General features: G+C 40.8%; 1 protein-coding gene across 1 annotated transcript; it reads right to left on the bottom strand.

The window, feature by feature from the left end:
- Positions 1–17: 17 nt before the first annotated feature.
- On the bottom strand, positions 18–12,935 carry TRMT112 (tRNA methyltransferase activator subunit 11-2). Its single transcript, XM_077455806.1, has 4 exons — positions 12,736–12,935; positions 8,492–8,593; positions 279–371; positions 18–194 (listed from the first exon to the last, which is right to left on the bottom strand). The coding sequence occupies exons 1-4, from the start codon at positions 12,808–12,810 to the stop codon at positions 93–95; spliced, it is 372 nt and encodes a 123-aa protein (XP_077311932.1). The 5' UTR covers positions 12,811–12,935; the 3' UTR covers positions 18–92.
- Positions 12,936–12,964: the final 29 nt, after the last annotated feature.

The raw sequence follows: 12,964 nt of genomic DNA on the forward strand, positions 1-12,964 counted from the left end.
GAAGCCATAACACCAAGAACAGGAAAACAACATTTAATGAGAATAAAACATGGTGGAAGAAATATTTACATTGCAGTATATAGAATAATTTGTTAGGATTCCTCTTCATTAATGAGCATGTTGGGAATTCCTCTTGTAATGGGAAATTCTGTTCCAGATTCTGGGCACTTTAGTGCACCTTCAATGATTTCAACCTAGCAAGAGACAAAGCCCAAGAAATGTAAAATGGGAAGATTAGATACTCACTGCCATAATGTGCACCAATTGTTTTACCATACCTCCAGTAGCACATGATGAACTTTTTTCAGGAACTCCTCATCAGTTTCATATCCAGACAGAAGCTCTCGAGGTAGGTCAGACCCATGTCCAAGCTGTGTGACATAAAAATGGTAATGTGATATACAGTATGTATACATATACAGTGGGGACGGAAAGTATTCAGACCCCCTTACATTTTTCACTCTGTTATATTGCAGCCATTTGCTAAAATCATTTAACTTCATTTCTCTTCCTCCATTAATGTACACACAGCACCCCATATTGACAGAAAAATACTGAATTATTTTGCAGATTTATTAAAAAAGAAAAACTGAAATATCACATGGTCCTAAGTATTCAGACCCTTTGCTGTGACACTCATTTTACTCAGGTGCTGTCCATTTCTTCTGATCATCCTTGAGATGTTTCTACACCTTCATTTGAGTCCAGCTGTGTTTGATTATATGGATTGGACTTGATTAGGAAAGCCACACACCTGTCTATATAAGACCTTACAGCTCACAGTGCATGTCAGAGCAAATGAGAATCATGAGGTCAAAAGGAACAGCCTGAAGAGCTCAGAGACAGAATTGTGGCAAGGCACAGATCTGGCCAAGGTTACAAAAAAAATGTCTGCTGCACTTAAGGTTCCTAAGAACACAGTGGCCTCCATAACCCTTAAATCCTTAGAGCTGGCCGTCCGGCCAAACTGAGCTTTCGGGGGACAAAAGCCTTGGTGGGAGAGGTAAAGAAGAACCCAAAGATTACTGTGGCTGAGCTCCAGTGATGCAGTCGGGAGATGGGAGAAAGTTGTAGAAACTCAACCATCACTGCAGCCCTCCACCAGTCGGGGCTGTATGGCAGAGTGGCCCGACGGAAGCCTCTCCTCAATGCAAGACACATGAAAGCACACATGGAGTTTGCTAAATAAACACCAGAAGGACTCCAAGATGGTGAGAATTAAGATTATTTGGTCTTATAGACCAAGATAGAACATTTTGGCCTTAATCCTAAGCGGTACGTGTGGAAAAAAACAGGCACTTCTCATCACCTGTCCAATACAGTCCCAACAGTGAAGCATGGTGGTGGCAGCATCATGCTGTGGGGGTGTTTTTCAGCTGCAGGTACAGGATGACTGGTTGCAATCGAGGGAAAGATGAATGCGGCCAAGTACAGGGATATCCTGGATGACAACCTTCTCCAGAGTGCTCAGGACCTCAGCCTGGGCCGAAGGTTTCCCTTACAACAAGACAATGACCCTAAGCACACAGCTAAAATAACAAAGGAGTGGCTTCACAACTTCGTGACTGTTCTTGAATGGCCCAGCCAGAGCCCTGACTTAAACCCAATTGAGCATCTCAGGAGAGACCTAAAAATGGCTGTCCACCAACATTTACCATCCAACCTGACAGAACTGGAGAGTATCTGCAAGGAGAAATGGCAGAGGATCCCCAAATCCAGGTGTGAAAAACTTGTTGCATCTTTCCCAAAAAGACTCATGGCTGCATTAGATCAAAAGGGGGCTTCTACTAAATACTGAGCAAAGGGTCTGATTACTTAAGACCACGTGATATTTCAGTTTTTCTTTTTTAATAAATCTGCAAAAAATTTCAATAATTCAGTGTTTTTCTGTCAATATGGGATGCTGTGTGTATATTAATGGAGGAAGAAAAATTAAGTTAAATGATTTTAGCAAATGGCTACAATATAACAAAGAGTGAAAAATTTAAAGGGGTCTGAATATTTTCCATCCCCACTGTAGCCATTCAGTTGTATTAGACACGGATTCGATTGGCCAGCATTCTGTGTTCGATGTCACGTGCTTGACAACCTTTCCAGTAAAATGTTCCTCTCTTTACAAGGTAGGCCATTAGGTCTTTTCTCAACACTACCCAATTACTGGAACTTTTGACTGGCATGAATAATGTAATAAAACATGCATAGTCAATTAGTAGACATCTACTAGGGCCAATTAAGACAGAAGCCAATTAGCCTACCATCATGTCTTTGGAATGCAAGATGAAATCATAATATTTGGGAGGACACCTCGTTAATCGTTATCTCAATTTTTTTTCTCCCTTAAGATCTTAAAGTATTTTCCACACAGAGAATTCTCTTTTCTATTATTATTATATAGTATTTATATAGCGCCAACATTTTGCGCAGCGCTTTACAAAATGAGGGCATGTTCTATGTCAAAAACACTAAACGGTAAAGTTATCCCAATTTTTTATATAATGTGAAAGATGTTACGCTGCGAGAATCGTGATCTTTATTCCAAGAAAAAAAAAAAAAAACCCACACTAAACCCCCATTATTCTCATTTTGGTCAGAATCACGCAGCTCTAAATATAAAAAAAAATATATATATATTATACACACATACACACTAAAATAGCATCTGATCTTATACTGTTTGTTAAGTACTTTGTCTATCCTCTTTATACAGTGCCTTGCAAAAGTGTTCACCCCCCCTTGACATTTTTTTGTCTTTTGTTGCCTCACAACCTGGAATTAACATGTATTGTTTGAGGATTTGCATAATTTCATTTACAGAACATGCCCACAACTTGAAAGATGTTTTTTTTTTTTTTGTGAAGCAAACAAATAAGACAAAACAATAGAAAAAGTCAATGTGCATAACTATTCAACCCCCTAAAGTCAATACTTTGTAGAGCCATCTTCTGCAGCTATCACAGCTCCAAGTCACTTTTGATCATCTTCTATGAGCTTGCCACGTCTTGCCACTGGGATTTTTGCCCATTCCTCTTTGCAAAACTGCTCCAGCTCCTTCAAGTTGGATGGTTTGTGCTTGTGAACAGCAATCTAAATCTGACCACAGATTTTTTATTGAATTGAGGTTTGGGCTTTGACTAGGCCATTCCAACACATTTACATGTTTCCCGTTAAACCACTCAAGTGTTGCTTTAGCAGTGTGTTTGGGGTCATTGTCCTGCTGGAAGGTGAACCTCCGTCCTAAACTCAAATCACAGAGTGGTGCAGATTTTGCTTAAGCATATCCCTGTATTTAGCACCATCCATCTTTCCCTCAACTCTGACCAGTTTTCCACTCCAGACTGCTGAAAAACATCCCCACAGCATGATGCAGGAATGCTGTTCTTTGGGTGATGTGATGGGTTTGCACCAGACAGAGTTTTCTTTGATGGCCAAAGAGTAACATTTTAGTCTCATCAGACCAGAGCACCTTCCTCCTTACATTTTGCGAGTCTCCCACATGCCTTTTTCAAAAACTCAAAACTAGGGTTGCACCGATACTAGTATCGGTGCAGATACCCAGTATTTGCACAAGTATCAATACTCGTGCAAATGCACCGATATCTGAAATCGATACTTTCAGGCTCAGCTCTTTGAGCCGTCAGTGGGTGTCTCCAGTGTTAAAGAAGTCCGGTAGTTGGAGCTGTCAAAAAAAAAAGCCGGCAATGTTTATTACCAACATGTACTTGTACTTCTCAACAATATTGTCCCTTACTTGTTTTGTGAGTTCATTGGTCTTCACGGCAGTGATGCCTCTTGCTTAGGTGTTGCAGTCTATGGGGCCTTTTAACCACTTTACGACCGGCGCACGCCGATGTACGTCCATTTTTTAAAGAGGGATATCTCGGTAACGGCAGCAGCTGCAGCCACAACCGAGATATCCATCTCTTCAGGCGCCAATTGTGTGTACGATAATGGTGGTCTCTGCGGCAGGTTCGCCGCGAGATCACCGCTTTCGGCGGCGGGAGGAAAAAAAAGTAAATTTTTTCAAAAAAGTGCGCTTGTAAGACCACTGCGCAAATACGGTGTAAAAAAAGTATTGCGATGACCACCATTTTATTCTCTAGGGGGTTAGAAAAAAAAAATATATATAAATGTTTGGGGATTCTAAGTAATTTTCTAGCAACAAAAAATGTTTTAAACATGTAAACAGTCTGAAAAAGAGTCTCGGTCCTTAAGTGGTTAATAAGGTGTGTATATGTAATGACAGATCATGTAATACTTAGATTGCACACAGGTGGACATAATTTCACTAATTATGTGACTTCTAAAAAGGTAATTAGTTGCACCAGAGCTTTTTATGGGCTTCATAAGAAAGCGCGTGAATACATACGCACATACCAATTATCTGTTTTATTTCTGAAAAATTATTTTATGTATATATTTTTCTAATTTTACTTCACCAACTTAAGTGTTCTGATCCATCACATATAATTCAGATAAAAAAAAAAAAAACATTGAACTGAAGGCAGTAGGTAAAAAGCCAAGGGGGTAAATACTTTTGCAAGGCACTGTATATACTTGAGAAAAAAAAATGTCAAACTCAGACTGAAAACAAAATAAAATGTTGATGTTTATTAATGCCACAAAGTAGAAGAAGGGAAAAAAGGTCATCAATATTACCACAATACCGGTCTCTTCAAATATAATACACATCAAACTGAAGATAAAACATAAAAATGAAACTTAGCAGGGAAGGTGGAATCCCCTTCTATAGACATTTGCCATACAGATTAACCTCAAGTGCAATAATTCCAGCGATATGTGATTTCACATGTAACACACATTAAAAGGAGAATAAGACAAACATTTTTAAAACTTAGCAGGGGGTGGTGGAAACCCCTCTACAGATAATTGCAATACAAACTAAATTTAAGTGCAATAATTCACATTATAATAGTAACTAAAACATATACAGTGGTGTGAAAAAGTGTTTGCCCCCTTCCTCATTTCCTGTTCCTTTGCATGTTTGTCACTCTTAAGTGTTTCGGAACATCAAACCAATTTAAACAATAGTCAAGGACAACACAAGTAAACACAAAATGCAATTTGTAAATGAAGGTGTTTATTATTAAAGGTGAAAAAAAATCCAAACCATCATGGCCCTGTGTGAAAAAGTGATTGCCCCCTAAACCTAATAACTGGTTGGGCCACCCTTAGCAGCAACAACTGCAACCAAGCGTTTGCGATAACGTGCAATGAGGCTTTTACAGCGTCCTGGAGGAATTTTGGCCCACTCATCTTTGCAGAATTGTCCTAATTCAGTTACATTAGAGGGTTTTCGAGCATGAACATCCTTTTTAAAGGTCATACCACAACATCTCAATAGGATTCAGGTCAGGACTTTGGCTAGGCCACTCCAAAGTCTTCATTTTGTTTTTCTTCAGCCATTCGGTGGTGGACTTGCTGGTGTGTTTAGGATCATTGTCCTGCTGCAGAACCCAAGTTCGTTTCAGCTTGAGTACACGAACAGATGGTCGGACATTCTCCTTCAGGATCTCTTGGTAGACAGTAAAATTCATAGTTCCTTTTATCACGGCAAGTCTTCCAGGTCCTGAAGCAGCAAAACAGCCCCAGACCATCACACTACCACCACCATATTTTACTGTTGGTATAATGTTCTTTTTATGAAATGCAGTGTTCCTTCTACGCCAGATATACTTGGACACACACCTTCCAAAGAGTTCCACTTTTGTCTCATCGGTCCACAGAATGTTGTCCCAAAAGTCTTGGGGATCATCAAGATGTGTTGTGGAGAAATTGAGACGAGCTTTGATGTTCTTTTTGCTCAGCAGTGGTTTTCTCCTTGGAACTCTGCCATGCAGGCCATTTTTGCCCAGTCTTTTCCTGATGGTGGAGGCATGAACGCTGACCTTAACTGAGGCAAGTGAGGCCTGCAGTTCCTTGGACGTTGCTGTGGGGTCTTTTGTGACCTCTTGGATGAGTCGTCGCTGCGTTCTTGGGGTAATTTTGGGTGGCCGGCCACTCCTGGGAAGGTTCACCACTGTTCCATGTCTTCGCCATTTGTGGATAATGGCTCTCACTGTGGTTCGCTGGATTCCCAAAGCTTTGGGAATGGCTTTATAACCCTTTCCAGACTGATAGATCTCAATTACTTTCTTTCTCAATTGTTCCTGAATTTCTTTGGGTCTCGGCATGATGTGTAGCTTTTAAGGATCTTCTGGTGGACCTTACTGTGTCAAGCCGCTCCTATTTAAGTGATGCCTTGATTGTGAACAGGTGTGGCAATAATCAGGCCTGGGTGTGGCTAGAGAAATTGAACTCAGGTGTGGACAACCACAGTTATAGTATGTTTTAACAAGGGGGGCAATCACTTTTTCACACAGGGCCATGATGGTTTGGATTTTTTTTCACCTTTAATAATAAACACCTTCATTTACAAATTGCATTTTGTGTTTACTTGTGTTGTCCTTGACTATTGTTTAAATTGGTTTGATGTTCCGAAACACTTAAGTGTGACAAACATGCAAAGGAACAGGAAATGAGGAAGGGGGCAAACACTTTTTCACACCACTGTAAAAGTCAGTGTAACAATCTACAACTAAAAAGTTATTAAAGTTAATTCGTATTGCAAATATCTGGCGGGGGTTTCCACCATCTATGCCAAGTTTTATTTTATTTTTTTAAATATCTTATTCTCCTTTAGATGTTTATTACATGAGAAATCGCATATCGCTGGAATTATTGCACTTGAAGTTAATCTGTATGGCAAATATATATGAGGGGTTTTCACCATCCCTGCCAAGTTTCATTTTTTATGTTCTATTCTCAGTTTGTGCAATGGTGTATATCACAAAGACCGTATTGTGGCAATATTGACATTTCCATATTTGAGGGTTCCACCATTACTGTTAAGTTATTGATTAGCAAGGTAGCGCAGCACTTTTTTTTTTTCTCTCATGCTACTGGGTTGCTGGTGTTAATGGGGAAAGCAGCATGTCCCAGCTCTCTCTTTCTGTGTTGCGGATAGGGATGTGCTCATATACACCATACAAGCACTGAATGATGTTAGATCTCAATGCTGAAGGAGGAGGAATATATCGAATACTGAATTACAATACAATAATACAGTGTGTATTATTAAATATATAAACATGGGCGGTGTCTACAATTTGGTAATGATTAAATAAAGCAAGTAAGGGCAATAGGTTTATCTGCCATTGTGGCTGGATGGGGAAAGATCGCATGTGAAGGTAGTAGCCACAGCCAGTAACAGAAAACCTAGAGGAGGGAGCATTCAATATTTAATGAAATTAGACTACATAGAATAAACCAGACATATTGCATATTCATGCTTTACATTTTTAAGAATTTGACCTCACTGTGTGTGTTGGGCTGAGTAGTGTGGCTGGAGAATGAGGGTTCGATTTATTTTAAAGTAGCTCAGTTCAAATGTAACATGAACAGGCCTAGTGTACCCACCTACATTCACTGCACTTCCCAAAGGTACATGGGAAATGTATTTCCTTTATTTGTAAAGAGGGAGGAGAGAATATGATGTAATCATTGCTGTAACACCTCCTCCTTTACTTTTTGCTATAATAAATATGCATTTTTTTTTTTAAAACATTTTTTTTCCTCAGTTTAGGCCGATATGTATTCTTCTGCATATTTTTGGTAAAAAAAAAAAAAAAAAATCCCAATAAGCGTATATTGATTGGTTTGCGCAAAAGTTGTAGTGTCTACAAAATAGGGGATTTATAGCATTTTTATTATTTATTTTTACTAGGAATGGTGGCGATCTGCGATTTTTATAATGACTGCGATATTGCAGCGGACATATCGGACACTTGTGACACATTTTTGGGACCATTCACATTTATACAGCGAGCCGTACTATTTTTTCATTGATTACTGTGTAAATGTGACTGGCAGGGAAGGGGTTAACACTAGGGGGTGATCAAGGGGTTAAATTTGTGTCCTGGGAGTGATTCCAACTGTGGGGGACTGACTGGGGGAGGTGACCGATTGGTGTCCCTATGTACAAGGGACACACCATCGGTCTCCTCTCCTCTGACAGGACATGGATCTGTGCATTTACACACACAGATCCACGGTCCTGCTCAATTACTGGGCAATAGCGGTTGCCCGGTGGACATCGCAGCTTCCGGGCACGCGCATCAGGTCGCCAGTGAAGTGGTGGCGCGTGCCCCCTAGTGGCCTGGGAAGGAGATCACATCATATGACAGCGTCCCAGAATGAGAGCTGCCTCGTCCCGCTGTCATATGACAGTGGGCGGGCGGCTAGTGGTTAAATGATGAATAATTGGCACAGCAGCACTTTGTTTCTGCACATTTTTTTTGCAGGTTCATTGAGAACATTGGTATATATAGCACTTTGCAGAATTAAAAGGACAGTGCTCCATTTTATGTTTTTGAAAACAAACCACATATTTCATGTCTCTACAATCCAAATCACTACACTGGACTTTACTTACACTTTCTGCAGTTTCCACCAATGCTTCCCACTCTAGTTTTGGAATCATGCGCGATACAAACTCTCGATTGAAATCCACAGAATTGACCTTGACTTCATCTGCCTAATAATTCAATAGAAAAAAAATAAAAAATCAATAAATTACAAAAAGAATCTTTCATAAATTTAAAGCAGAGCTGAACTCACAAAGATGTGTAGTTGGAAAAACACTGAACTGATAACCTCTGTTTTTATAGCCATAACCCCCCCTTGTTCTAGCATCTGACAGGCACCAGAGTTTGGCTGCGCCACCCAGTGCACTCTAATCAGATGGGACCTGGTCAGACATGTGCCCACTCTTCCTCAGCACTACAGGTCTGCATTGTGAATGTTACTCTACTATGCCAGCATGAGGTTAAATAGCTTGTCAGTGCCCAGCTCAAAGCCTTTAAAAGATATAAGGTACACAACAGTCAAGGAAGCTGGCAACTCAACAGGTTAAAACCCAATGTTCTTTATTGAAAAATGATGTTGGGGTAAAATACCAGGAACAGTTGATGCATTTCAGCCTGCGCAGCCCTTAGTCATAAGTTATGACTAGAGATGCACCGAAATTTCAGCCGCCAAAACATATCGGGCATAAATGGTGATATCAGCATTTTGCCCATAAGAGAAAGTGCCAGTATTGGTGCTGAAAACATGATTTTGCTCCCATTTTACCACGATTTATTGTGCTTATGCTTTGTTTTTCATAGGTCATGGGACATCAAAAACGTAACAGGGGTATGGTAATTATGCATTTTTGCTGCCTTTTCAATGCATTCTAACAGGGAGGTGCACAAAATGCAGCAAGCAACATTTTTAACACAACAGATGCGCAACAGACCAGTGTTAAAACATACATAGAATTTAGTCCTGGTACACACTGGTGCTATGGGCGAAACCCTGGGATTCAGTGCCAGTTCCCACATCGCACCTGAAATGCACACTGGTTCACACTGACATCTGCGAACCGCTGGGGTTGTCAAAATAAAGTTAATGACACCCCCAAATCAGATCGCAGTGTGAACTGTCAAACGGTACAGGAATCAGATGGCATAGGTGTGAACCCCTTGCGATACGATTCCAGTGCAGACCAAAAACAAGGTCCTGCACCATATTGGTGCAAATGCGATTTTATCCTGTTTGTATGGCTGAATTCACATTGCAGAGAAATGCGGTGCAAACCACAGGTAATGTCTGTGATCGCACAAGTGTAAACCCAGCAGGAAACATTTATCTTGAGCTTTTCTTGCACTAGTGGCAGACAAATTCATATTCATTTAAATTAACTATATTAAAATAATTGTCGAATATACTACAAGGGTTTTGCAGAGTGGCCCAATCCTCCTCTTCTGGGGTCCCCCAGCTGCACTCCTGGCTCCTCCCTGCATCAAAAGCCCCCTCGGAAACCCGCATTCCAAGGAGGCACACGTGTGGGCGCGCTCCCGAGTCCTGCTCCTGCATCCATTGACACAGACAGCAGGACTCGGGTCCATTATATACAATACCTGGCTGATGCCCCTGAAAGCTTGAAAACACTGAAGACAACAGTGACACCACTTCTCCAGTGATCTCCTCTAGATCCCATGGACAAGAAGATGCTGTGACATCACAAGCTCCACCTCGTCCAATCAGAGAACGCTTTCCATTTATTGAGAAGATGTAAGGTGTTCTGTGAATGGTGCCTGTGCTGAATGATGACCTCCTGTGTTCACAATGCAGCAGGGCAGCCACTCAGTACAGGACCCGGAAACAAGTGGAGATCAGTGTCCTGGGGGATGCTACAGGTATGGTATATACTTGATGTAAAAATATGCTATAGTAAACACTCTAATATTAATGGCACTAAACAATCACAGAAAACAACTGTAATAATTTAGTCCAATTTTTTGATATATCATATTTATATCATAGGCCCAAAGTCCACATCGCATGTGCAAACCCCCCTAAGGTAATAAAATTATCAGATGAACATGGGCATTAGGCTAACGTTTTAAACAATTTCTGTCAGCAAGCACTGCGTCTCTCCATCTAGGTATTGCTCGTGACAAGCAAAAAGAAATTTGCACATAGCGTAATCCAATAAAATTTATTGTTGATTTAAAAAATAAAAAAAAAACCTTAAAAATGTGCACTTACAATTTTAAAATTCAAAGCAGGCAAATAAAACCTCAAAGTCTCCCATCACTATCACTTGTCAAACTCTCACCGCTCAGCTGATCTCTCGTGGAACATGCATGGTCACGCACTGATGGGTTTAGTTATTGCTTCAGCAGAGGGCGTCCTCTGACGAAGTGATGATGAAACGCATCAGGGTGTGACCATGCAGCATCCTAGGCGAAAGTGACGGGAGACTTTATATGCCTGCTCTGAATTTTAAAATTGTAAGGGTTTTTAATTTTTATCAACAATAAGTTTTGTTGGATTACGCTATGTGCACATTTCTTTTGCTTGTCACAAGCAATATCTAGATGGAGAGACGCAGCGCCTGCTGGTAGAAATTGTTTAAAACACAAGCCTAATACCCATGTTCATCTGGTAAGTATGCACACGTGGTGTGGTGACGGGATTCAACCCCACATAAACTTATTTTGGACGAGAGCGAGAGCGAGAGAATCAGGTTTTTTTTTTTCTTAGAATAAAAAGATCACAAATCTCGCAACCTAAAATCTTTCACATTATACAAAAAAAAAAAAAGGGGGGGGCTAACTTTACTGTTTTTTTTTTTTTAATTCATTAAAAGTAAGTAAAAAAAAAAAAATATTGCATTTGAAAGCCTGCTGCGCAAATAGTGTGACATAAAATATTGCAACAACCACCATTTTATTCTCTAGAGTGTCTACTAAAAAAATATAATGTTTGGGGGGGGTTCTAAGTAATTTTCTAGCCCCAAAAAAAATATATATTTTAACTTGAAACCATCAAATGTCAGAAAAAGGTTTAGTGGTTAAACTTTTTCACTTACACAGTGTCTATTCCATTGACAAATTGTTACACTGTTTATACTTAAGTTCATCTGATAAAGAATGTTGTGATTCTTGGCAGACTGCCCAGTTTTTCTCTTCCTTTCTTTTGATGGCTGTGGCTTCAGAAGAGCAGAGAGGATTCTTTGCGTAGAAAGAATTGTGAAACACTTTAGTCAAGATCGCAATAGCGAGTTGATTTCTGTGATTGTTTAGCACTGTTAGTGCTTACTGTAGCATATTTTGAGATGATTTATTTTTATAGTGGCTGCCTATGCGGTTCTAAAAATCATTGTTATTTCATGAGTGCTTGGGGGGGGACCAATCATTCATGTTTGACTATTGCCCATTGATTAGATATGGTATATACTTATAGATACTTTGATCCAAGCTGGACCAATGCAAGGATGTAACCGTATACACACCGGGAATTCATTTTTCAAAATTTCACAATAATAAACATTCATATTCACCTAGGGGGATGCGGCATCGATAGGCGAGGAATCTCCCCCGTGCTTCTAAGCCTGAGAACAAAGACATCAAACACTGATCGCTCAGTTCTCGGGTCCGAGTGGTGACTGTCAGTCATTGCTCTGTCTCTCCAAGGCTCACTGAAGAGCCGGACCATGAAGAGGGGTGGGAACGGCTGGCTCAAGCTCTCATCAGCGCATTGAGAGGATGAGCAAGCTGCTGGTGAGATATCTAGGTGGATCCCGATATTATTGTTGGGATTCCTGTGGAATCTGGACCAATCTCTGATGTCTGCCAGCAGCAGACTGTAGCCCGCTGTCGTCTGATTCTGGGTCAGAGAACTGTAGAAAATAAGTGCAATCCTCTGACCCATACGGCCAAAACAGCTTTGGCCACACTTTTCTTTTATGGTCTTCTTTATGTAGTGTAAGGCAGTGGTCATCAACCCTGTCCTCAGGGCCCACTAACAGGCCAGGTTTTATGTATTACCTTGGGGAGATGCAGACTAGAATACTGCAGTCACTGAGCAGCAAATGAAATCATCTGTCATGTATTTCAGTTATCTTGCAAACCTGGCCTGTTAGTGGGCCCTGAGGACAGGGATGATGACCACTGCTGTAAAGTACAGATTACATATACATCCACGTGATGAGCAGAGAGGACACAAATCACTACAACCAATCAGAAATCATCTCTTCTCTGATCACAGCTAAAAACTTACTGCACCCTACAGCTATGCGCTAAGGTCTCAGCATGCAGCAACTAGGACATAAAGCAGACACCAACATACCCGGATGATGAGCGGGAAGCCCTGGGTCACCCCGGTAACATGGCTCCGCAGCATATTATGTGTCAGCAGCTTCATTTTCCCGTCCCGAGTACCCACGTGCCTGGCATAGAAACTACTTCCGGGACCTTAACCAATCAACCGGCTCGCTGTATCCCCGCCTTCATGTCCTCTCAAACCATGCGCCCTGAATAGGGCGGGGCCTACGGGACTAGAATGCAGGCACTTTTCT

This window comes from Lithobates pipiens, unplaced genomic scaffold (assembly GCF_037356315.1).
Source record: "Lithobates pipiens isolate NorthernLeopardFrog02 unplaced genomic scaffold, aLitPip1_a1.2 Scaffold_10, whole genome shotgun sequence".
Classification (NCBI taxonomy): domain Eukaryota; kingdom Metazoa; phylum Chordata; class Amphibia; order Anura; family Ranidae; genus Lithobates; species Lithobates pipiens.

Bases quoted from the DNA above. Each gene is read 5' to 3' on its own strand.
- TRMT112 (XM_077455806.1), bottom strand. From the start codon at position 12,810: ATGAAGCTGCTGACACATAATATGCTGCGGAGCCATGTTACCGGGGTG. The intron at 8,594-12,735 runs GTATGTTGGTGT...TTGAATTATTAG, and splicing joins GCTTCCCGCTCATCATCCGG to GCAGATGAAGTCAAGGTCAA. The intron at 195-278 runs GTATGGTAAAAC...GTCTCTTGCTAG, and splicing joins TTCATCATGTGCTACTGGAG to GTTGAAATCATTGAAGGTGC.